Source organism: Miniopterus natalensis, chromosome 9 (genome assembly GCF_054644295.1).
Source record: "Miniopterus natalensis isolate mMinNat1 chromosome 9, mMinNat1.hap1, whole genome shotgun sequence".
Lineage (NCBI taxonomy): Eukaryota > Metazoa > Chordata > Mammalia > Chiroptera > Miniopteridae > Miniopterus > Miniopterus natalensis.
Genome location: NC_142089.1, coordinates 13,751,719 through 13,777,941, shown reverse-complemented (window position 1 = coordinate 13,777,941; position 26,223 = coordinate 13,751,719). Strand labels below are relative to the sequence as shown.

Here is a 26,223-nt window from a genome sequence, read left to right as displayed (position 1 = left end):
GAACCTGTTCTCCTTCTCCCCCCTCAGAGTACTGAATTCAATTTCTACTTAAAGGGACACCCCTTTTCTTTTAGAGGAAAAAACTGCGAATTTGGAGAAAATCCCTTTGGAAAGGTTCGAAGAAAACCATCGCTTATAAATGTCAAAATAATGTCTGTTGACAAGACCATCAAGCTCCTTTTGAGCCTGGAGTTGGGCCATAGGGCACGATTTGGGGGTATCGGCTTCAGCCCTCGGTGCCAAGTTTGAGATCCCATGAGAGAAGTAGAGAGCGAAAGATGGGGCAACGTGGTCACCTGCCCGGTCTGCCGGGGAACAGCGGGGACACTGCCTGCTCCCAACTTTGTCAGCCTTTCCCCCCACTGCATATGGCATACTGTCCTCGAGCCTCCCGGCTCAGGCCGGCAACTCCCAAGCTAGAGCGGGGCTGGGCCAGAGGGGGCCCGCCGGCCGCGGGAGCAGCCCTCCGAGTGCGCGACGCTGGCTGGGGGGCGCGGGCGTGGAGGGGGCTCGCCGCCCCTCCCCCCCGGCGGGGCCCCAGCGCTTCCAACGGCGGCGCGGCGGCTCCCTCAGCCCGCGCCCGCGGCGCCCTCGCAGCCCAGCCGGCAGCCCTCGGCCACGCCCCGCGCCCCCGGGGCGGACCCCCTGCGGGCGGGCTAGGGCCCCCAGGGCAGCGCTCCACGGGAGAGCCCCTGGCGCGGGCGTGCGGCCTAGTCGGGGTTACATAACGGGGCCGGGCCCCTCCGGAGCGACCCGGGGCCTCGGGGTCCAGGCCGGCGGAGGCGGGGACGCTGCCGCTCACCTGCCGTATATGCCCTCGGTGATCCGGTTCCGCTTTAGGGGGCGGCGGAGCTTACTGCAGTCGGCGTTCCGCCGCTTCATCCTCCCGCTGGGGGGCCGGGTGCTGCCGCCGCCGCCGCCGCCGCCGTCTCTCACCTCAGCCGCCGCCGCCGCCGCCGCCGCCGCCGCCGCAGGCCCGCCCCTCGTCGGGCCTGGACTCTACCCCTGGGGCTGGTCACGCAGACATGGAGCCAGCACCCGGGGGGGGAGGGGGTAGGACAGGGAGGGGGTGTTCAGAGCCTCCTCCGCCTTCGGAAACAAAGAAATGACAATTCCGGGGCCCGCCCGCGCCAGCACCAGCCAGCCACCTGCCCCGCCTCCTCGGCTCCGACGGACGGCCCTTGGGGCCAATCGAAGAAGCCACTACGCCGCTGCTGGCCAATCCTAGGGCCCACTGAGGCAAAACGGACTCCAGAACCCGCCTCTTTGAAGGACAGAAAAATACGCCAATCATTACGGTGTCTGGGCCAGTGCCTGGGCCTATCAGAAAAGATTTAAATAGAGGCTTATAAATAGGCCCTATAAATATAACATCCTATATTATGCCTTGTTGCGAAGGTACACTTCATTATTATTGGAGTGCGTTTCACTGTACTACAATCCATACTAGAGCATACCGTGCTATTTTCATTGTAGGTTATCACTAGCACCAATGAGGCCTGGGTTTGCGGCATGTGCTGGTTCTGCGCTGACATGTGCTCCCGTCAGTCGCCTCACTATGTAAGGGGCTCGCAGCATCCTTTCCGTCCGGGAGCCTCCAGGGGCAGCGCCAGGGAACTTTCCTGCAGCTCCTGGACCTCTCGGCCAGACCGGCCGCGTCAGCGCGCGATGGGGGTATGAATGACAAAGCAAACCCCACACACAGACACGCACACGCACACTCCCTGCCGGCTTCCCGCGAGGTGATGACAGCGCGGCGGCCAATCAGAGGAAGCCCGGGGCGGGGCCGCTGCGGTCCTGCCCCCTGGCGTGACGTCACGGGGCGGGACCGTGGGTGCGCGCGACGTCGCGCGAGGCTGTCGGTGTGTCGTGTGGGGCGGTGCAGCCTGGGTTCCACGTCCGCAGGGCGGGCTGGGCGGCGGGCTGGGCGCGGGCTCCGCTGGCAGCCGGCCTGCGGGACTGGGCCAGCGTCGGCGTAGGAGGCGTGTCTGCCCCGGGACTGAGCACTGACTAGGCGGGAGGAGGTCGCGGGCCTGACCAGCCTGGGAGGTGCAGATGGGGGCCCGCGACTCTTCTCATCTAACACCCCTAGTGCGAGGTTTGGTGCCAGGCAGGGTGCCGGGTGCTTCGCATCTACTGTTCACTTGCTCCTCATTATGAGGCAGGATAGTATGAAGCTAGGAGAAGTCCTGGGCCAATGGAAGAGGGAAACTGAGACGGTTCAACGGCTTGCTGAGCGGTGTAAAGCCATCTAGTAAATCCTGTCTTCCCTAGCCAAGGGCAGGCACTTAGAGTACTGTAAGTGGCTTACATTTCTCATCCCCAACCAGAGGGTAAATAGCTTAAATCACCCCACTCAGAGAGAGAGAGATAGCAGAAATCCAATTAGTGACATTTGTGCCAACCACACCCAAGAACAGAAAGTAGAGGGAATAAATCTCACGTTGGCACATCAGCCTAAAACCGATGGATATTGTGAACACGCAATGCAACATACAGATGCTGTGTTATAGAATTATACACTTGAAACTTACATAATCTTACTAACCAAAGCCACCCAATAGATTTAATAAAATTTTTGTAAACTAAAACAAGCCGTAGCCGTTTTGGCTCTGTGGTTAGAGTGTCGGCCTGAGGACTGAAGGGTCCCAGGTTCAGTTCCGGCCCAGGGCACGTGCATCAGTTGCTCGCTCGATCCCCTCGGAGCTGCGTGCAGGGAGGCAACCAGTCAATGTGTCTCTTTCACATCGATGTCTCTCCCTTCCACTCTCTCTGAAAAGCAATGGAAAAAATATCCTTCGGTGAAGATTAAAAAATAATAATAATTCTATTGAGATCTTCCCTAAGACCTTACCTAAACTCCCAGCCTTTAAAAACCCTCAAAACGAAGGTCCCAGTGCGTGTTCTCCCTCCTGGGAGCTTTGCCTGCCCCTTTCCCACCTTCCTTTCTTCCCCCACAGGTGTGCGTCTCCTAAACTCTAAGAGACCTCACCAGACTTGCAACCAGAGGAGCAATGGGCAGTGGCAGCTCTTCCCTGAGCTAATCTGTCCCCAAGACTCCCTTTTCTCTGACTTCCCAGTGAGCTACAGCAGCCCCACCTTGACCCATTTCTTTTCAGTAACATTTCTAGAGAACCAAAGCAGCCCCAACTAGGTCTCTCCTGTTGCTTCTTCTATGCTAAGGCCTTCCTTGTTTCATGTCCCCAGCTTTGATAAGTGTACTCTTAAAATCACCTGGACTCATGTTGTGAAATCTTTCCTGCACAAAGTCAAGAACCCACACACTACTGGATGTCCCTAGGCTGACCCACTCGGGGTCAGGTCCCCTTTCCAATGACAATGACTCCCCTGCAATGCAGGTATGGCAAAATCACTACTAGAAAAGACAGCAAAGTTGTTGTTTTTTAAGAGAGAAAGAAGAATGTATGTCATTAAAGAAAATGAAGGATGTAAAAATGATGCTGGAGGGAAGAAAACACCCATATATCCCATTACCTTAACACAACCACTGTCCCGTCAGTATTCTATATTTTTATTTTCTGTCCTGTTTTCTCCATGCATGATATTTCTATTACTGTTATTATTAAACAGAATAGTGATCATACTATTCAATTTTGTATTTTGCTTTTTATTTAATATAAGCATTTTTAAGTGTTATTATGCCCCCTTCCTAAATATTTCTGATGTTTGCAGAATCTCCTATCAGTGGCTGTACCAACTTAACCACTCACAAACAGTGGGGCTGGTAGGTGGTTTTCCACAACATTTTAAAAAATTCCAGGAAGTAGATGGCATCTTGTTTTGCCCTGGAATAGGTAGATCTCTCTCTCCCTGCCCTGTGATCACTCTTTTAATCAACACCCACCCCACGGAGGAACTAGTAATTTATACCAAATGCATTGTCCTCAACCACTTTATCCTGCTTGTAAATCTTCAAAGATTCCTCAGTGCCTGAAACAGAAAACCCATTTTCTTTATTATGGAATCTAGAGCTGGTCACAATGGGGCCCTCTCTCCTTTCCCAGGCCTACCCAGGCAAGCAAGCCTTATGTGCTCACTGTCCTCAAACCCAGTACAACCTTATCTTCCCACCTTCCTGCCTTTGCTTTCACACCGAGCATCTCCATCAGTACTGCTCTTAACCTGTGGTTTCTTGCTTTGGGCTTGTCCATCTGCCTAGATGAAAAGCTTTTTGGGGGTTGGATCCATCCTCTTAGAGACGCAGTTAGAAAAATGGCAAGAGTACCTGTTTTTCAGGCTAGAGTTAAAATTCCAGCTTGGTCACTTACTAGCTTGGGCAAATTTCAGAATCTCTCAGAGCCTCTGTTTCCACTTAGATATGGTTTAAGGCTTCCAAGATAATGAACTTCCAGGGCCAGACATGCAGTAGGTGACAGCAAGTAACTACTATTCACCTGATACTTTGTTTTTGTTGCTCGCCTCTACTCCAGCATGTCGATAAAGCGGCACTGGGTAGCCAAGGATAAACTCTGAGCTCAAACTTTCACCAAGGCTGCCCATCACTGTAAAAGCATCTCAAGGGAAAGTCACTTGGCAGATGAAGAGACAGACTCAGAGATATCGATTATCTTATCCACAACCACACAGCAGAGGTAGGATTTGAACCCAGGCTGCCTGACTCCAAAGCTCATGTTTGTTAAATAAACGAATAATTGACTTAGCCACACTTTAACCAGGTGTGCCCAGGGAAGGATCACACCCTTGGTGTGGACGAGCTTTGGTGAGAGAGAATGGAGGGATTACGTTCCTCCTTGGTCACTGAGCAGGACAAGGTAGGTATTCTCATAGAGTCCTGTTTTTACAGAAAATGAATGATTATCTGTGAAAGCTGCAGCCTCTCTGATTTGATTCATCACACCCAGCCTCTCACACCAGGGTGATGCTCTCATAGCACCACGTGCCCACCGTCGTTTCCATTACACAGGTGCCAAGCATGCTTACATATCCTTACATTTATAATAACCCTGTGAGGAAAGCGGAGAAGCTCATCTCATTTGACTCATAAGGAAATTGAGACTCTGAATGGTTTAGTAAATGGAAGGCAGAATTGTAAAGGAGTTAACAACACAAGCTGTGGCGTCAGATGGATGTGGGTTGGGTCCCAGCTCTGCCATTTATCAACTGTGTGACTTCGGGTACTCACATCATCTCTCTGAGCAGCACTTTTGTCATCTGTAAAACGGAAGTGATGACGCCTATACTCACAGGCGTGAGGGGAAGAGTAAATGAAATAAGGCGTGCAAAAGTCTTGGGCCAGTGCTTGGCATTCCAGAAACGGCAGCTCTCATTCATTCAACAAGTATTTATTGAATACCTACTATGGACCGAGCACCAGGTGCTGAAGACAGAACAGTCAAGTCCCTGTTTTCCTGGTGCTTGGATCTGATATCTGCTGGGAGAAGGGTTTCAGACACAGTGAGCAGCAGGCGCACACAGTGCTCTTTCCCCAACATTTTATTATGAAAAATTTCAAACATATACAAAAAAGTTGAAAGACTTGTTCAGTGAAGTCATTCACCTCCCACCCAGATTCAACAAATAACATTTAACTATATTTGTTTGATGACATAGCTGCCCTAGATCCCCTGTGCTTTTTTGTTCCAGGTGACCTGCCTTGAAGATCTACAAACAATCTGGAACTGCTGTCTGAAAACAGGGGCCTTTTGCAAGAGTCATCATCTGCCTCCCCGCAACCCCTAACCCCTAACCCCACAACCCCTTTATTCTCTGTGGCCCCACAAATTCAGTCTATACTGGCCAGTGGCTGGGGCCAGTGTAGGAGGTAAGGAAACTTCCCTTCCCCCCTTTCCCCTTCCCCCTTCCTTCCTTCCTTCCTTCCTTCCTTCCTTCCTTCCTTCCTTCCTTCCTCCCTCCCTCCCTCCCTCCCTCCCTCCCTCCCTCCCTTCCTTCCTTCCTTCCTCCCTCCCTCCTTTCCTTCCTTCCTTCCTTCCTTCCTTCCTTCCTTCCTTCCTTCCTTCCTTCCTTCCTCCCTCCCTCCCTCCCTCCCTCCCTCCCTCCCTCCCTCCCTTCCTTCCTTCCTTCCTTCCTTCCTTCCTTCCTTCCTTCCTTCCTCCCTCCCTCCCTTCTTTCCTTCCTTCCTTCCTTCCTCCCTCCCTTCTTTCCTTCCTTCCTTCCTTCCTTCCTTCCTTCCTTCCTTCCTTCCTTCCTCCCTCCCTCCCTCCCTCCCTTCTTTCCTTCCTTCCTTCCTCCCTCCCTTCTTTCCTTCCTTCCTTCCTTCCTTCCTTCCTTCCTTCCTTCCTTCCTTCCTTCCTTCCTTCCTTCCTTCCTTCCCTCCTTCCTTCCTTCCTCTCCCCCTCTCTCCCTCTCCCTCTCTCCCTGCCTTCTTGATGCTTACTATATGTCAGACCTTCTGCTAGGCACATGCATGTGGGCCATAGGAGAAATTAGCTACAGGGTCAGAGTTAGAAAGCAGGTGGCCTAAATCCCATTTCAGGTGACTATCCACCACTGTAGGATGGGGATGCTGAGGCTGGTGTCCTTCCTCAAATGCACTGTGGTGCTCATGCCCCAAAACAGAGTCCTAGGCTGCTCTGTGAGGAAATGACCAGAGGTGGAGGCAACTTTGGCCTAGGACTGGATCAGGACTCCCATCAGGTTTTTGCTGGAGTTGAACCCAAGCCTCCTTCCTTTCCCCCCCACCTACCCTTAAAAAATTTAGAAACAAGTAGATTTAAATACAGATTCAAGTATAAAGACTTTCAGCTGTGTAACTTTGAGGCATTAGTTCTCCATGGGGCCTGTTTATACCCTCCCCAGGGCTTAGTAGTATTCTTTGCTTTCATTCATTCGTTCATTCTCGTTTAATACATTCTTAATAAGAGCTCACTAGATGCCTCTCTGACATGTGGTCAAGTTTTAAAGAAAAATTTTGCTAATCCAAAGCCCCCTCTGAGCCTCAGTTTCCCCCATCTGTAAATTAGGAGTGTTGATTCATTCTCTGCCTTTCTTGCAGAGTAAACTGAAGAAACTGTTACTGGGAAACCCGGTGGGGTTCTGGCTGCCTGTTGCTGTGCCCACTCAACAGAGGCAGGGTTGAATCATATAAGGTGTTTATTGAGAAGGCCGGCCAACCAAGAAGACAGGGAGCATACGAGCATCCAAAACCTGTCCTAAGGAGTGGCCTGAGGGATAAGGTTATATAGGGAAATGGGGTAAACTGAGGCTGGGAGCCGAATGCAGCTATTGTGCAGCCCCCGAGGTCCGCAGGCATCAGCTATTGTTCTTGGTCACCTGATGCTGTCCCGATAAGACGATATCTTGACTCCTGGTTGGGCCGCCCTGACCATGCCTGTTCAATCATACATTGTCCACAGCTATGTCCTCTCCTTAACTGCTTCGTCCGGGATCCAGGGGAGCGTATGGGCGCAAAGGCCTAGGAAAAAGAAACTTAAGGAAAAAGAAACTTAAATCCCTGCTCACATGAGTATATGTGTTCTACAATTTATAAGTAATATGATTATATTTCCGGCGCTCAAGCTTTGGACATTGTAAGTGCCCCAAAAGGAATAATGGGGGGTTCTTATGTTCGGGTGCCGAGTGAACGAGTGCCCCCTTTGAAACTGAGCGCGACGCCTGCCCTGTGGTAGGAAGGCAGTAAGTACTTGGCGAGTGAGTAAATGAATGATTGAATGGATAAATGTTGGAACAAATGCATTCCTTCCCCCTCCCTGTCATAGTCCCTCTGCTCCTGTGTTAACTTCACAGACAGGCTGGTGGAGCCAGCTCTGCAGCCTGAGATAAGGCCTTTGGCGGGAGTCGCCCCATCACTCCCCCGAAGCGGGTGTGGGGACAGAGGGCTGATGCCTGGCTGGTGGAGCCACACGCAGAGGCGCTCCCAGGATGAGCTCGAAGTACCCACGGTCGGTGCGGGGCTGCCTGCCCCTCTGGACCCTAACGCTGGAGGGGGCCCTCATTGTCGCCTTCTTCTTTTTCACCGAGTATGACATTTCCCCAAATAATCACAAGACCATGGTGATTCTTGGAGGTGAGTGCCCAGAGGGGAGGTGGTCACAGAGGCCGATAGGGGCAGGGGCAAAGGAGGTCTGTGGTCCTCCGAGAGCCTAAGTGTTCCTTTCCATGGTCTCGGAGGAAAGGGGTTCTCTCATCTTCTTCCATAGATTGCACGAAGATGCAGCTAACAATGCAGGCTCTTTTTTAGGGCCAGCATGGGCATCACCTCTTCTATGAAGCCTTCCTTGATTTGTCAGAGCAGAGCGAGGAGGCTCCTCTTCTGTGTTCCCAGGATTCCCTTTGCCAAATAGTCATCATAATTCTCTGCTTCCCCCAACTTCTCTCTCCTTAGCAGCAAGGAATTTCACATTGTTGGGTTTGGGGGTTTTGTTTTCTCTTTTGGGTCTCTCGCACTCTTTCTGTACCAACTGCCTTTTAGAAGCTTTAGCCTATTGCCCCTCCCCTGTCCCCAGCCCTCTTCTCACTTGGAGGCTGAAAAGTCTGCATTCCGTCAGCAAATCCAAAGCCATAAGGTTTAACTGAAGGGGAGTGTAGGATGAGTGTTATTTTATATGCAGTTAAAAATAGTCACAGTTGGTGATGAGAGCAACTGTAAACAAGACAGATGTCCACAGCGGTGTGGCTTTTGTTTTTATAAAAATCGAGATGAGTTTTCAGGCATCTCAGTGGGTGGCATGTTGTTCATGGTAATGGACAGGTCTTGAGACAAGGCTGACCCTTGAGTCTGGCTGAGTACTTGCTTGCTCCTTAGTGATGTTAACAGACTAGTTAACTGGAATCGAAGGGAAAGTACCCCTGGGCCCTCAGCAGTGGAAAGTAGGACACAGAGATGACTTAGAGAGGGAAGCCCCTACACCACCTAATGGGCTGGCCAGAGGGCCCTTGCAGGCAAGCAAGGCCTGGGCACGGTTCTAATTCATTTCCAATTACTTCAATTCTTTTCAATCCAGTACAGTGCAATTCAACGCATTCATTCACTCATTCAATCCTGTATTACAACCAGTGCGGGATCCAGACACGTGCTAATTGGAGCTGGTATTTATTGAGCTCTTACTATACACCAGGCACTATTCGAAATGCCTTCACTGAACCCTCACAATAACCCCAAGAGATAGGCACTATTATGATGTTTTTCTGATGAAGAAATCAGGCGCATGGGCATTAAGTAATTTGCCCAAGGTCACTCAGCTAGCAACAGCACAGCACATTTAAATTTAGGCAGCCTGGTGTTAGTTTTCATGTACCTAACCAGTATGCTTCACTGCCCCATTTTATAGTGAGGTTGAGTCCCTTGTCATATAACTAGTAGGTATCTGGGCCAGAATTCCAACTGTGTTGATTGGCTCCAGGGTCTGTGTTCTTCACCCCCCGGCTGTGCTGCTAACATAGATATAAAGTATCCTCAGACTCACCTTATATAGAAGCACAGATGAGGGCCCACAGCCCAAGCAGGAAGGTGACTCCCCAGCCAGGCCTTGGAGGCTCAGTAGGCGTTCACCATGTGGAAATGGAAGGTCTAGAGCACGGCAGGAACCGTTGTGTGTGCTCGTTGGAGTGGGCCAGGCTAGGGTTTGACAATGAAGTGTTGTTGGAGCATAAAGAGGGGGCAGGGCACGGTGGATCCACTGGGTTGAGTCAGGAACTCAACCTTCGTTCTGCTGACCTAAGAGGATGTGATGAGAGTGGGCTTGGGTAAGGGAGAAAGCCATTGCAGGGCTGGCGGAGGGGATGGGAGAGGGGCCATGACTTGAGGCTGGAGACCAGTGTGGAGGCTGTGGCGTAGCATGGACCAGAGGGCTTCAGGCTTTTCAGATTATGCACACCATTTCCTAGCATGCACCATGTTGATATGTTATCGTGCATGAATATATTTTGCACATTATACATTCAAATTAGGAAATTTGAAAAAGATCAAAATGAAATATATAGTATTTTCAAATTACTGATCATAATGGTATCAGTCAATCTCAAAGTAAGTTCCTTTGTTATGATTACCGATAGTAGATGGAAATCTATTTCTGAGTCTTCTTGATAATTTCAAATTATCTTGGTTGGTTCCTTGTCAGCTGATTAGGCTGATTATATTTTTAACTGAATATGACTAAGAGTTTGCACAAGGAAAAGTATCGTGAAAATCGTTTATGCCACTAGTCCATTTTTGAAGGTCAGTTGAGTTAAAACTAGGTAATTTAACATGCTAATCCACTTAATCTAATCTAATCCATGAGAACTACAATAAATTATTTAAACCAGCCAATTCTAAAAAAGACATTTTGGAGATAATTGGGAAATCAATATAGTATAAATATTATATAATATACAGGAATTACTTGCAGAGTTGCAAACTTCACTAAGTGCCTTTAGAGGCAGAATAGCCTAGATAAGTGGTTCTCAAAGTGTAGTCCTCAGACCAGCTACCTTAACATCCCCTGGGAACTGGTTAGAAATGCAGATTCCCAGGCCACGATCCTTACCTACTGATCAGGAATTCTAGGGGTGGGGCCCAGCAATCTGTGTTTTACCAAGACCTCTAAGTGAGGGCATGAAAGTTTGAGAACTACTGGAGCTAGACTGATTCACATCTTGCCTCTGCCTCTTCTTAGCTGTGTAGACCTTGAGCAAATTATTCAACCTCTCTCTGCCTCCATTTCAACCTCTGTGACATGATGACAGTTCTTATTTCATTAAGCTGTTGAAAGACTGAAATAGATAACACATATAAAGACTTGACAAGAGAGTTAGCTTTTACTATTAATAAACTTTAATTTTTTATTTTTTTAAGTAAAAATAAGCAGCCCCTGGCCAGTGTGGCTAAGTGGTTAGGGGGTCGGCCCATGCACTGAAGAGTTGTGGGTTCAATTCCTGGTCAAGGGCACATACCTGTGTTGCAGGTTTGATTCCCAGCCCCAGTCAGGGCATGTGTGGGAGGCAACCAATCAATGTGGCTCTCTCACATCAATGTTTCTCTCTCTCTCTCTCCCTCCCTCTCTCCCCCCATTCCACTCTCTCTAAGAAACAAACAAAAATCAATGGAAAAAATACCCTCAGTTTAGGATTAACAACAAAAATAATAAATAAATAAATATAAATAAAAATAAGTAAAACTAGAAGTGCTAATATCTTCCTCCAGCAGCCTCCATGGATTGTCTGGAGCATCTTCTAAGGTGTGCGTTCCCTAGTCTGATGACCACTGGTCTGGATAACCTGTGTATGAGGGCCAAATGGACAGGGGGAGTGAAGGAAAAGCAAAGAGTCAGATTTAAGAGATATTTAGGAGATAAAATCAGCTGCACTTGGCGAAAACGAGGGAGTTGTCAAAGATGGCTTCCCATGTGTGGTTTGGCAGGAGGAGGTGACAGTTTCTGAGATGAGAGGCAAGGGGTTCTAGGCTTGGGGTTGAGGTGCCTGTGAGATAATTAAGGAAAGCAGAGTGTATCAGTTATCTCTTGCTGCATAACAAACCACTCCCAAACTTAGTGGCTTAAAATAGCAGCCATTGAATTTGCTCATGATCATGCCTGTGGTTCAGCGCCTGGGGTTGGGCTCAGCAATGAAGTTCTTCTGTTGGTTTCACCTGAGGTCACTCATGTATCTCCAGCCTGGAGGTTTGGCTGAGGCAGAGAGCCTCAGCTGGCCTCATTCACATGTCTGGCAGCTCGCTAGCTGTGGGCTGGCAGCTAGCCCATGTGGTGCCAGCAGACTAGTCCGGGCTCCTTCACAGGGCAGCAGAAGAGTTACCGCGGTAACAGAGGGCAAGTCCTAATGTGCAGCTACTTATCAGGCCTCAGCTTGTATCATGTTTACTAACGTCCCATTCACCGAAGCCAATCACAAGGCCCAACCCAGGTGGGAGGGTCTACATTGAAAGGCATAAGTCATTGGGGGCATTACTGTAACAATCTGTCACACAGAGCCTGCTCTAAGGCCAAATTGGGGGACCAGCCTGGGCCCTGCACTGTGACTACCACCCAGATCCCCTTCCCTGTTCTCAAGAGCAGGAGGAAGAGCTACTGAAAGACAAGAGGGGCTTTGCCAGTGGCCGGGGAATACCCCTAAATCCTGGTACCTTCCACATCTTAGCTTTGGCTGCCCCTCTAATTGGGAAATCTCGTTTTCTCTGCTGCAGGGATGAGGCTGTGAGGAGGGGAAGGCAGTGTGGGGTTCCATGGATGGTCCCAGTCTAGGGCTACAGAGGTTTTCCCAGTGAGCAGCGTGGAGGTCAAGCTCAGAGCCTGAGGGCAGAAGGTGGTCCTGGCTTCAGAGCTGATGGTGCTGCAGAGTCTATGGGCCAGAAGGAGGGGCAGGGTGGTAGGGAAGACAGAGCTAGGATCGCTGGGGCACCCAGGAAGGGGGGTACAGTCTTGCCCAAAGTCACACAGCTAGCAAATGGCAGGCATAGGATAATAGTTACTAGCACTTACCGTGCACCCAATGCTAGGTTGGGTGATTTTCATGAACCAGCGAACTCAATGCTCACAGCAGTCCTTTGATCAGGTACCAGTGTTTCATACCCATTTTACAGATTAGGAAGCTGGGACAGAGAAGTAGAGCCAAGCTGTGAACTCTAACCACCTCAGAGAGGCCCACACTCCTCACCATTACACTATATATGCCATATGGAGAGGCAAGGTGGTGTAATGGTTACACCCAGGTAGTCAGGATTCAGATCTTTCACCACCATTTACTAGCTGTGCGACCTGGGCTAGTTACAGCATCTCTGTGCCTACCTTTCCCCATCTGTAAAATGGGGATAATATATAGTACCTACTGCATGAGGTTGTTGCAGGTTAAGGCTGTCAGGCGCTTGGAATAGAGCCTGGTATGTGGAGGGCACTGTATATGTGCCTGCTGTTACAATGATGGCAGCTATTGCCTCATCTCACCCTGCTGTTAGACTTTTCCCCAAGTCCTGGGACTTTTGTAAACATCTCCTGAAGGCCTCGCTTAGACTGCAAAGTTCCCCTCTGGGGCCCAGTCACTGGGGCCCCTGGAGCACATCCATTCCTTATCACCCCTGAACACCTTAGTCAGACTGGTGGCTGATGTGGGTGCAGCACAGGCTCTGAGAGGTGGAGGCTGACGCCGATGGGGATGCCTGGAGCTGGGACCCAGCCCTGAAGTGAGACCTGGGAGGGGCAGGTATGGGCCTAGCACCTTGGGAGGCTGGGAGAGGAAGGGGGAAGAGGCAGGGGGTGAGAGAAAAGAGGGCTTGAAATCAAATGTTATTTACTGGCCAGTGTGGCGTGAATGGGCTCTGTCAAATTGCCACCCTATTTCATCCCTCTGGCTGAAGCACAGCTCCTCCTTCAGGGACAGTGTGGGTCTTGGGGTGGAAGGCCCTGAGCTCCTGTACCCAGCAGCGGCAACTGCTAGGCCTGATGAAGCCCCCACCCAAGATCCTCTGACTTTCTCTCTTTAGGACCCCACCTCTGCTCTAATCCTGGTGACCCCTCCTCTCCCCACCCACGAATCCCCTCCTCTGAAAATGCCAGAGCAGTGAGATCCTTAGAGAGTATCAAGTCCAAATCCCAGGTATTACAGATAGGGAAACTGAGGCCCAAAGAGGACAAGGGACTTGCTTAAGGTCCCTTAGCGAGGTAAGGGCAAACAAGAGCAAGAGATGGCCTAGCCTGGTGGAAGGGCACTGTACCAGGAATTCAGAGCTTGGCTCTGCTGCTGGCATGCTGTGCGGCCTCGGGGAAGTTACAGGCTCTCTCTGGTCTCCTTCTATAAAACAGGAGGAAAGTGAAAGGGCCTCCCTGTTCATGAGATCTTCAATCAGTCTGAACCCTATGCGTAGAGTGTTATTGAAAAATGGCAGGTAGGGTTAACAGCAGTGTTTAATAAAAGATTGAATTTAACTATTTAAAGTGAGGTGTGCAGTGTCCAGTTGGCTACAGGCCTCACCACTCCCAAAGAGTCATTGCTCCCTTCACACACATGGCTTTCTGCTTGGCTTCTGAAGGAATCTGAGCAATCCCAAGAGGAACCCCTATACAGAATGCTCCCCGCCCGCCTCCAGCCCACCCCATTCCTAAGGGGATGCAAGCAGGAGACTGAGACATCGCCTGCACCCCACCTTCTCACCCACTCCCCAAGTCCCCAGATCCCATGGAGGTCCTCAGGGGTCTCCTGCATCCCGATGTTGTCAGATTGACCTGGGAACATCAACACCCACCCGAGCTCTACGTGCAAGACCCTAGGTGTGTTTTTTCAATGAAAGTGAATTTAAATATAAAATTGAAGAGGCTCTTTGAGGCTTAGAGACTTTTGGAGAGTTCTGGTTATGAGAGCTTCCTCATTGTTATCAGAGCCAGGGCTGGAGACCAGGCGAGTTATTTATTTTTTTTTAAATCCTCACCCGAGGATATTTTTCCCCATTTATTTTTTTAGAGAGAGTGGAAGGGAGAGAGGAGAGGGCGGAAAGAGAGAGGGAAACATCGATGTAAGAAAGACACATCGATTGGTTGACTCCCCCACTCACCCTGCCGGGACGGGCCCTGCAACCGAGACACGTGCCCTTGACGGGGACTCGAACCTGAGACCCTTCAGTCCATGGCCCGATGCTCTAACCACTGAGATCACTGCCGAGATGGCGGCGGCGAACAGCCTCCACTCAGGAGGGTTCTCCATGTGCCAGGCACTGTGCCAAGCACTTTCCCCCTCCTTAGCTGGTGAAGAAAGTAAGCACCCTGCACGCCACACGGCTATGAAGTCGAAACATATAAACTGCCACTTTTATAGGTCTAAAATGGTCAAATATTGGCAATTTACTATGGTTAACCTAAGGGAATGATGGAGCTGGACTCAAACCGAACTGTCTAAACTCAAAGCCCGTGCTTTCCCTCTTTGTCTCTTTTTAAAGTTGTTTACAATCTACAACTGGTTGTAGAAAATTTAAACACTGAAAAAATTTTGGAAGTAAAGCTCTCCCAAACCAGAGATAGCATCTGTGTGTGTGTAGGGGGGATTCCTGCAAGCTCTCTCCCCAGACCTTTATGCATGTGTGGAAACAGTTGGCGCTTGTTGGTAAAATCATCTTTCCTGTTCAGAGGGATTCTGCGCTCTCTACCACTGGATTCTGGCAGCCTGACCAAGGTGGCAGGATTATTGTTCTCATTTAACAGGTGGCAAAACTAACAGGGCACAGATAGTGTTTTAGTTAAAGGCGCAGGCATCAGAGCAGACCCTCTAGGTTTAAACCCTGTCTCTACCAGCTGGGGCAAGTTTCTTAACCACTCTGTGCCTCAGTTTTCATATCTGTAAAATTGCCATAATCACAGCACCCACCTTGAGGGGTTTTGTGAGAACTAAATGAGATGGTCTGTATAAAATGATTAAAACAGTGTTGGTATTGGGTAACCACTTACTCAATGTATTAAAGCTCAGAGATGTTAAAGAACTAGATTAAGACCACACAGCTGGAAGTGCCAGAGCCTTGATTTGAACCCCAGCTTGTCTAGCTCTGGGGGCCAAGCTGCTAACCATTTTTCAGGCTTGGAATTAAGTCAAAGTGTCCACCCTTTTTCTTTCGCTGGACCTCTCTCTAACATTGGGTAAGTCTCCTGCACTCACCTGCCACAGCAGCTCCTGCACCGGCTCTGAGTTTGGGAAAGTGTGGGTCACCCAGATGTCCCTGGTCTGTCTGCTGGCCCACCAGGTCCGTCTCAGCAGGTGGCAAAGGGAGATGGCTGTTTTCTGCAAAGATAATTTGGTTCTTGCCAACAGAACTTTTGGGCCCCCCTCTCCTTCCTCTTTTCTTCATGACCTGAGCCACGCCATTGGCTTCTGTGGCTTTATTTTCTTGTGTTTATGATCAAGAGGTTGAACCTGACCCTCAATAGCAGCAGTAATTACCTTTACTGAGTGTCAGCTCCCTGCCAAGCACTGGTCCTGAGGCTCTGCACTTGCTCATACCATTATGTTTAATAATAACAATAGTTGCTGCATTTCCTGGGCACTCACGATGGGCCAAGCAGGCCCTGACTTTATGCTTAACCAGCTTAGCTCATCTAATCCTTCCCTCAGTCCCGCATGGTATGCATTTACTACACCCATTATTCAGATGAGAAAACTGAGGCTCAAAGAGGTGAACTTGACGTAGCGCCCTCAAATGATCTTGAATGTCCCTTCCAGCTGCCATTCTGTAAAACTAACTTCGGGCAACCCTCTACCCCAGCGATTTTCAACCGGTGTGCCCCAAGAATCTTTAAAACACGCACTACCCGACTACTGAGTCAGGGGCACCGACCTCTTTCCCCTTAGACTGTCAAATAAAAATATGACAACAGCCAGCACAGCAATAGCAGCTGGTGTGAACGAATCAAAGTTATACCCTTTTTTGTCAGATCGGCAAAAAATATAAGAACTTGTGGTGTAGCGCAATTTTAGTAATTAGTTTCCGTGCCATGAGCCGAGGAAGGGTGGCATCGCCGCTCTCCCTCCCGCCTCGCCCCCCGGCTCTCCCTCAGCCGTCCTGCAGGATCTCACGGTGATGGCGGCCCTGGGCCTGGGCTTCCTCCCCTCGGCCCTGTGGAGATTCGGCTGGAGCAGCGTGGCCTTCGCCCTCCTCATGCTGGCCCTCGGGGTGCAGTGGGCAGTCCTGCTGAATGGCTTTCCGAAGCTGCTCTCCTCCAAGAAAGTGGTCATCACGCTGCCCAGGTAAACTGCCGGCTGCCGGATTGCTCTGGGTCCTTGAGCTGATGGGGCCCGAGAGGGTGGGTTCGAGAAAAGCCAGGTGTCCCCTTCTCTTTCTAACACCCAAACCATGCAATATTTGGGACATACTTTTACTAACAAATTGCTCATTGTTTACCTAAAATTCAAATATAACTGGGCATCCTATATTTATCTGACAACTCCAGATCTAAGCTCTCCCTAGGTCTTTTCTTTATTGTTGAGTATGATTTTGTAAAGTGACCCAATTAATATGGGCTCAAAGAAAAAAATAATGGAGATAAGACAAAAAGAAATAGAAACGTCACACTCAGTGAGATAGTCTCTTGAAAAGAAAGAAGTATTCTTAGTCCTCAAATGCTAAGAAATCGACAAGAAATAGCCATGGCTTTACTCTCTTTAAATTAATTTTGATCTATTTAGATGCATTCATATGAAATTCTAAGAACCACAAAATTAACCTATGTCACTAGAAGTTGGAATAATGGTTACTCAGGGAAGGCGGTGGTTATGATAGGAAGGGGCACAAAAGAACCTTATGGGGTACAGTAAATGTTCTCTATGTTATCTTGGGTAATGGTTATACAAGGGTGTACATAAATCTTTCGAGCTGTACACTTTAAAAAAAATGATATCAGCGCTTGAGAGGAGGAATGAGGTAAAATTTTTCCTTAAAAATTATTATTTTTGTTTGTTTTATGGAACTCTGAATCTCTGTCCTGCTCAGATGATGGTAAGTTCCATTTTAGGCATCTTGGGGAACGTGATACCTCTAAGACCCTGCTAAATCTCTGGGCACTGCTGTTGAACATCTGTCCATGAGCCAGGCACTTGACAAACATTATTTTGTATGACCCTTCGAGTAGAGGTCTAGCCTGGTATACCGGCAAGGAAACAGGTTCAGAGAGTGTAAGGCACTTGCCTAGGGACACACAGCTAAGCGGTGACATGGTTTTAGCTTTAACTCTCTATAACCCTTCCAGCACACTCCAAGTAGTCATGACACAAAACATAGTCTGGTCAGCTTCCTACTGGTCCTGAAAAACTACTCTCCACATTTTTTCTTCTAAAAAGTTTTAGGGCTAATCCCCATGGGGATTCAATAACCCTAGTAATCACATGGGAAGTGACAAAGGGCACTCTGGGGAGACTCTGACAGTGGTGGCCCTGGTCTGGCGTTCCTGCTGCCTGGGCATAAGGTCACACAAACCTTCAGCTTTCTGTGTTTCAGCCTACAGGCATATCTGAGCTGCTCCCTTCTTCTGAGGTCCTGCCCACAGGGACCGGTTTATTGTTGACTCAATCCAGAAAAACAAGAAGAGGTCATTTGCAGCCTGAGTGAACTTCCCTGCCCTGCCTGTGACCAGTTGTGACCCCTGCCGAGACTGGCATCATAGATGTTAACAATGGGTTCCTTCCTGACCTTTCCAGCTGGACTGGGCTGGCGGGTGGTGCCCAGGCCTGCCTCCTAGTTGTGTACTCTCCCGCTCCCTCAGCCTCACCTGCTCTGTGCAGCCTGACTTGGCACTGAATTGATTCTGCCTTGAGTCACCCATGACCAGTTCCATCAGGGCAGAGGCCTTTTTTATTCAGCTTTGTCCTTTGTTTTCCTCACATAGTAAGAAATTCTAAATAATTCCTGGTCCCTGTAAAACTCCTTCCCTTGCCCTTTGCCCTCTGACCTTCCCCCTGAAGTCCTTGAGCCTTAGCAGGACCCTACATGGGCAGCAAGCACTGGGGAGGCTGTGCCCAGCCTTCAGAGCACAGGCTTTGAATCAGGCCAACCAGCTTTGAACCTCACGTTTGTCATTAACTGGCTGTGTGGTCATTGCCCAAAAAAGTCTCCTCTTCTACTGTCAATATTCTCTTCTGTAAAATGGAGGTACTGAATGGTACTCTAGCACCATTTTCAAAGGGTTACTCAGAGGATTAAAATTTAAATGAGGAAGTCCTAGCCACAGGAATCAGACAAGAAAAAGAAATAAAAGGCATTCAAATTGGAAAAAAGTAAAGTTGTCATTATTTGCAGATGACATGACACTGTATATAGAGAAATCTAAAGATTCTACTAAAAAACTGCTAGAACTAATAAACTCAGTAAAGTAGCAGGACACAAAATTAATATTCAGAAATTGGTAGCATTTTTATATACCAATAATGAACTATCAGAAAGAGAAATTAAGAAAACCTCATTTATGATTGCATCAAAAAATTAAAAAAACACACACCTAGGAATAAATTTAACCAAGGAGGTAAAAGACCTGTGCTCAGAAAATTATAAGACATTGAAGAAAGAAATTGAAGACAATACAAATAAGTGGAAGCATATGCTGTGTTGTTCATGGGTAGGAAGAATCAACATCATTAAATGTTCATACTACCCAAAGCAATCAATAGATTCAGTGCAACCCTATCAAAATATCAATGATATTTTTCACAGAACTAGAACAAATAATCCTAAAATTTATATGGAACCACAAATAAAACCCCACAAAAAACCCTGAATAGCCACAGCGATCTTGAGAAAAAAAGAACAAAATTGGAGGTATCACACTACCTAATATAAAACTATACTGCAAGGTTATAGTAACCAAAACAGCATGGTACTACCTGGCCAGCATGGCTCAGCGGTTGAGCATCAACCTATGATCCAGGAGATTTCAGTTCAATTCCCAGTCAGGGCACATGCCCGGGTTGCGGGCTCGATCCCCGGTAGGGGGCGTGCGGGAGGCAGCCGATCAATTACTCATCGGTGATGTTTCTGTCCCTCTCTCTTCCTCTCCCTTCCTCTCTCTGAAACCAATAAAGACACATTTAAAAAACAACAACAACACAGCATGGTACTGACATAAAAACAGATCAATGGAACAGAATAGGGAGCCCAGAAATAAATCCACACCTATGTTTAATTAATATATGACAACGGAGGCAAGAATATACAATGGGGTAAAGACAGTCTATTCAATAAATGGTATTGGTAAAAGTGAACAAATATATGCAAAAAAAGAAACTAGACCACCTTCTTCCACCATATAAAAGAATGAACTCAAAATGGATTGAAAACTTAAATGTAAGATGTGAAACCGTAGAACTCCTAGAAAACATGGGCAGTAAAATCTTTGACATTGCTCTTAGTAATATTTTTTCTGATATATCTCCTCAGGCAAGGCAAACAAGAGAAAAAAATAAACAAATGGAACTACATCAAACTAAAAAGTTTTGCACAGCAAAGGAAACTATCAACAAAACGAAAAGACAACCTACTGAAGGGGAGAGTATATCTTCAGTGATACATCTAATAAAGGATTAATATCCAAAATTTATAAAGAATTCATATAACTAAACACCAAAAGAAAACCAATTAAGAAATAGGCAGCCCTGGCCGGTTTGGCTCAGTGGTTAGCGCGTCTACACTGTCCTCTCCCTCAGTGTCTCCTTCTCTAGCCTCCTTGTATCACTGGTAGTGATACCAGCCCTGTCTCCCCAGCTGAATCATAAGTTCCTCAAAAACAAAAATTGTTTTCTGCTCCTGAATCCCCACACTGAGCTCGCTCACTTGGCAAGGGGAGGCAGAAATCAGTAATAGCGCTAATAATGCTGGCTTCTCCTCCTCAGTTCTTTTGGGCCGTCAGGGTGCTAGACACTTATGCGTGAATCCTCCTTCCCGTCCCCATGGCACTGCCATGAGATAATTTTATTATCTTTCTTAGCCTGCAGACAGGGAAACAGGCTCAGTGCAATTAAGTAGCTGCTCGAGTGGAAAAGCTGAGACTGGAAGCCAGGCTTGTCCTACTTCCAAACCCAGTATTTCTCCACTGCCTTCCGAGGCGCAGAGGAGATGAGGGTGTGGGGCCTCGGGCTACAGGTGAAGAGCGCCCTCTACTGAGCATTTGTGAGCAATGACGGCAGAAGAAACGCCGAGGGCAGAGTCCCAGTTGTTGGATCCCAGACGGAGCCCTGAGGGAACATTTGGCCTCTGTAGCTCACAGTGACATTCCTATAAGGACCTCTGAGCATCCTCAGTATGTATGAGAGAGCAATCTCTCAGAGCGTAGATGCCACCCTGATGGGGGAAAGGAATGAAGGAAACCCCAGGCTGGGCAGCATCAGTCCCCATAGGTGGGAATCTTGCCTTCAGTGCCAGGCAGAGAGTAAGAAGATCAACACGTGTTTGTTAAATGAGTGAGTGAATGAATGAATGAATGAATGAGAGTCATCCTTCCTTCTTAGCCATCCCTGTCTGGCCCTGTCTCCCCAGCATTCAGAGGGCTACCATGAGTGCCATGTCCGTGCTGATCTCAGCGGGTGCCATCCTGGGGAAGACCAACCTCGTGCAGCTGGTGGTGATGGTGCTGATGGAGGTGGCAGCCTTTGTTGCCATGAGGGAGATCAGCCATCTATTCCTCTTTGTGAGTCATGGTGCTGTGAGGAGGGCTGAGGAGGTGGAAAGGGTGGCCTCCCTTGGGTGAGGCTTCTGGGACTTTAAAAAATAAAGCCAGGGCCAAATGGGGTTACAAAAGTGTGGTCTGTGCTAAATGTTTAAACATAACAAATGAATGCCTTTAGCTTCTAAAATATGATACAGTAGGAATCACAAGATAATTATGGGAAGTATAAAAAGATAATTAATTCCCATGGCCCCACCAGCTGGGGCCCACTAAGCTGCATGGCCAGTGTCTTCTTTCAGACCAGTCAATGTGTGTCACTAAACTGTACATGTGAAGTCACTGGGGGAAACTGTCAAAAGTCTAAGGCTGAGGCCAGCCTGTGAAGGTGAGGCCATGCCAAATGGTTTTCCCAGGTCTTCTGCTGTAGTGGCGACCCTGTGGTCAGATACAATCAAGTAAGATGAGAGCTGATCACAAAAGAGAAAGCTGTCACCCAGAGAGGGGAAGTGATTGCCCAAGATCACACAGCAAAGTAGTGGCATTTGTCTCATTACTGAGTATGTTAACTTTGATCACTTGCTAAGGGGGTTATTGCAATAATTTGGGTTTGCAGTGATGGTGGCTTAAACCAAGGCGGGGTCAGTGAGGTGTGGTGGTAAAAATTCTGTCAATTTGGGATATGTTTTGAAGGCACAATTGACAGGATTTAGGAGGAACACACTGAGTTATTAAGGATTCCTAAATTTGATATTTATAAAGCAAAATTAGCATATACCTAGAATTTACTAAGACATCAGTTCTGTTATGAGAAGCCTGACTGTTTCATCTTGCAAAGTTTATATCACTTACCACTCCATGAAATTCTGCAGAAAAGTAGGAAGCCGTGGAGGTACGTGGCCATGTGGCATTTTGCCCTGCCTAAGTGGACCTTGGCCAAGAGCATTTATGTATGTATGTATGTATGTATTTATTTTTAAATCCTCACCCGAGGATATGTTTTTTTTGTGTGTTTTTTTTTTATTTTAGAGAGAGAAGAAGGGAGAGGGAGGGGGGGAGAGAGAGAGAGACATCGATGTGAGAGAGAAACATTTGGTTGCCTCAGCCAACCCCGACCAGGAATTGAACCCACAACTGGGTATGTGTGCACCCTGACTGGGAATCGAACCTGTGACCTCTTGATGTACGCTCCAACCAACTGAGCCACACCAGCCAGGGCTGGCCAAAAGCACTTAAAAGCTACTGATAAGACCAACCAGGAACCTCCCTGGAATAGACACTCAGCTGCTCACGGGGCTCCTCTGAAAGGGGAGCTGCGGGGCTGGATAAGCTTCAGCCTGTCTGGTGACTGTGAGTCACACCCCCGTGTGAGGCCCAGAGCTTTCTCCGAGGAGCATGGGGTTCGCCTGCGCGCAGAGGGTGCGGGCGCTCACGGCTCCCGCTGCGCTTCGTTGCAGGAGGATGACCATGTAAGCATGATGCACGTCCACGTGTTCGCTGCATATTTTGGACTGATGGTGGCCAGGTGCCTCTCAAGACGTATGCCCAAGGCGGCAGAGGAGAAAAACCGGAGGACAACGAGCCCCAGCCTGTTCGCCATGCTGGGTAAGGGCAGGGTGGGTGGGAGGCCTCGGACCTGGGGTGAGCAAGAGGCTCCAAAACACTCTGCAGAAAATGTCTTTCACCAACGAGCCCTGGGTGTCTGAAGCCCCTCTCCAATGACTCATTTCCTCCAGTGGGGCTTGATGAGTTCAGACCTTTGGATGAAGCCTTCCCCTCTAGGGCACCTCTCTTCATTCATATCCAAAGGAGAGGAAAGAATCCCTACATTTGAGTTTAAATAAATTCATCCAATTTGTTTGGCCTCAACTTAAAAGAGGGAATTGGAGGGAAGCGAAGAAAGTAAGGCCCCCCGAAGTGGAGGAAAGAAGAGGGTGGGCACTGAACAGTCATATGGTGTATTTTAAAAAGCGGCGGTGAGAATGATGAACTTGAAGTGCTGGAGAGGCTGAGAGGAAGTCAGCCATCCAGCTCCACAGCCGGCGACTGAGGATCAGGCCACCGTGCTGAATGAAAGCAGCATGCTGATTTTATTTTTTTTAATATATCTTTATTGATTTTAGAGAGAGGAAAGGAGAGGGAGAGAGAGAGAGAGACATCAATGATGAGAGAGTCATTGATGGAGCCCACAACCCGGGCATGTGCCCTGACCGGGAATCAAACCCTGATAGCCTGAGTCCTAGGTCAATGCTCAACCGCTGAGCCACGCCCAGCCGGGCAACTAATTTTTAAAAATAAGCATTTGGCCATCACAAGCCAGGGTCAGGAGGTCTGGGGTTCGTTCATTTCAATTCTCAAGGCCTTGGATTCCCTGCCTGTGAAATGTGTTAGCTGCCAACTTGGAATTTCAGAAAGGACACATAACTTCCCAAAGTCATAGCTAGAGAGTAATCAAGCTAAGATTAGCCAGCTCCCGGCTTCTCCCGTCTGAAGTCTGCAGAGGCTCAGGCTCTGGAGCAGGAGTGCTGGTTCTGGCCACTGACTCTCTCACCCCCAGGCACCCTCTTCTTGTGGATGTTCTGGCCAAGTTTCAACTCTGCTCTGATATTCATGCCACTGGAAAGGAAGACTGCCGTGTTCAACACCTACTATGCTCTTGCAGTGAGCACAGTAACGGCCATCTCTGTGTCGGCCTTGGTTCACCCTCAAGGGAAGATCAACATGGTGAGGAGGGGGCTGCTCCAGGGGCAGCACTTGGGTCTGCCAGGCCTGACACACATAGTCACGCCCCCTGCCCCCAGGGCCAGCCTCACTACTTGGGAAGGAGCATGGCCAGTGGTGGAGCCTTGTCTGCCGTGTCATGGAGCATAAGGAAGAGAGCTAGGTTGTAAAATGGGCCCTGGAACCTGGGAGACTGTGCACTGATCAAAGGCTTACTGGGGGGGGGGGCGTGATTTAGTCCATCAGCATTGACATCACACAGACCCAGGTTTGAACCCCATTTCTGCTAGTTATTAAAGCCACCACCATGAGCAAGAGTCAGCAGAGAGAAACGAGAACAGAATGAGTCCGCCTTTCCCCTTACCCCAAGAAATGTCAGTAAAGAGGTAGGTTAACCTAGCCACGTGGCCTTGGTTAAGCCACTTAAATTGCATATGTAAAGTGCTTCATGTGGAATAAGTGCAGGCAGACATCAGCTGCTATTATCGGTGGAGCCCGGGGATCATGTGAGTTTTGGGTTGGGGAGATGGTGAGAGTGTAGAGCTAAAGACAGAACAAGTTCCTGTGGTGATCAGGGCATGGAGTCAGCCAGCAAGAGGTGGTGGGGAAAGGTCTAGATCGGCAGTGGGGCCCGGAGTGGAGAGAATATGGCCACGGGTGACAGGTTAGCAGTACTAGGGGGAGATAGGTGTCCCCACTGGTGAGCTCCATGGTGACAGGGAGTCTAGGATCAGACAAGGTGGGTCATCCAGGGAGGCAGGTTTGGCAATCAGGCCAGCAAAACCCAGAAGCTGATCTGTGGGCCCAGGGCTCCTAGACCTCGTTAGACCGTTTTTGTTCTTCTTGTTGTTGTTTTTTGTAGCATTTATTGGCTTTAGAAAAGCATTCCTTTAAACAAGGGATGGGATCCTGAACTCTAAAGTCTCACCCTACTTTATGAAAACTTAAGACCAAATTCTCCATGGTCATACACAGCTTAATCACCGACAGGAGCAAGAATTCAAGTTCATGAACTGAACCAAACTGTCCTGTTATGAGATAATAAGGGGAAAAGGGCTGGGGGTGGGTATGGGCGGAAAGGGGTAAGAAGTGTAAGAGAAGGTGAGGCCCAGTTCTAGAGAAATGAAAGACACAGCAGAGATGCGATCCACGGCCCAGCTTATTGGGTCCAGTCATGCAGGTGGCATAGGCACCAAGTAGCAAATACTAATAAAAATAATAAAAGCAATAATAATGGCTTATATTTATTGGGCATTTACTCGTGTTCTATGCCATGCACTGGGCTAAGGGTTTTACATGTGGTAACTCATTTAATTCTTACAATAACCTGCATTAAGTAGGCATAATCAAAACCCCATTATCTGGTAGAAAAGTTGAAGCACTGAGCTGTTAAGCGCCCAAGGACACACCACTAATGAGTGTGAGGGTGGCTGAATGCTGAGTAGCAAGACTTTCAAGCTGATTCCCTAAATGCCACCCAATTAGGGTGACTGCTCCCTGAGCCTGAGAAGTAGGGTGAGATAAGACCATTGATAAAGGCCAGGTGGTCTCAACAGAGGGCAGTGGATGGTTTCAGGATCAGCCAAGCAGGGAGGACCTTACAGTATTGCCTTACTACCAGCTTGCTGGGGAACTTTGGGCAAGATGTTGTCCTCTCTGTGCCTCACTCCATTCCCCCACAAGCTATTTCTTTGCAGAATCACGTCCACAATGCAGTGCTGGCCGGAGGCGTCGCTGTGGGTGCCTCATGTCACATTATTGCTTCCCCTTGGATTGCCATGGTGCTGGGCCTCCTGGCTGGGCTGATCATTGGGGGAGCCAAATGCCTGCAGGTAAGGAGCTGGGCAACTAACGCCTTCTGCTTTGTCTTGGACCAGAAGGACCCTGGGACCATGGTGGGCCATCGTGTGGTGCCGTAGGCTGCGCTAGACGGGTGTTGACACCCTCTCAGTTTAGCTTCAAAGCTTGGATGAGGGACCCACCCAGGTTGGATGGTGCATTTGTTAGGACCTGGGGAGCAAGTAGCAGAACCCATTCAAGCTTGCTCAGACATAGGGGGAATTTGTTATAAAGCTACTGGAATGCCACGGAACCCAAGGACAGGAATGCTCCTGGGAGCCCAGGAATGGCTAGCACCAGGGACTGGAGTGTTGTGGGGAGCCCAAGAGGAACATGATCTTTTTCTTTCTTTGTTTTTCCTGAATATCTGCTTTATTCTCACTCTGTAGACTCCCTTTCTGTTCTCCTACTGCTATTCCACATGGTGAAATGTGGTATCTCTCTTCAAGAAAGCAGCTGGGTAACATCTCTTGGCCCTAATTCCAAGTTCTTTGAAGAAGGAGCTCATTGGCCTAACTTGGATCTTGGGCCCATCTTTGGCTGGGTGGGGGAGGGGACATGTCGTACACACATGGCTGCTGCCCGTGAA

The 26,223-nt window shown here is 48.8% G+C and overlaps 2 protein-coding genes across 4 annotated transcripts in view; one reads left to right on the top strand and one right to left on the bottom strand.

The window, feature by feature from the left end:
- The window catches only part of MACO1 (macoilin 1), a 54,411-nt gene extending 53,495 nt beyond the window's left edge, over positions 1–916 (bottom strand). Inside the window, exon 1 of the mRNA XM_087820225.1 lies at positions 803–916. Coding sequence (XP_087676351.1) covers positions 803–882 — 80 coding nt within the window. The 5' untranslated portion in view covers positions 883–916. The remainder of the gene's footprint in view (positions 1–802) is intronic.
- A 6,965-nt stretch (positions 917–7,881) lies between these two features.
- The window catches only part of RHCE (Rh blood group CcEe antigens), a 28,774-nt gene continuing 10,432 nt past the window's right edge, over positions 7,882–26,223 (top strand). The window contains exons 1-7 of one of the 3 annotated variants that reach the window (XM_087820223.1): positions 7,882–8,013; positions 10,885–10,897; positions 16,485–16,674; positions 20,948–21,098; positions 22,532–22,679; positions 23,632–23,798; positions 25,493–25,627. In XM_087820223.1, coding sequence (XP_087676349.1) covers positions 7,882–8,013; positions 10,885–10,897; positions 16,485–16,674; positions 20,948–21,098; positions 22,532–22,679; positions 23,632–23,798; positions 25,493–25,627 — 936 coding nt within the window. Of the gene's footprint in view, positions 8,027–10,884; positions 10,898–16,484; positions 16,675–20,947; positions 21,099–22,531; positions 22,680–23,631; positions 23,799–25,492; positions 25,628–26,223 lie in introns of all 3 variants that reach the window. The other 2 variants (XM_016216350.2, XM_087820222.1) reach the window with 2 other exon arrangements.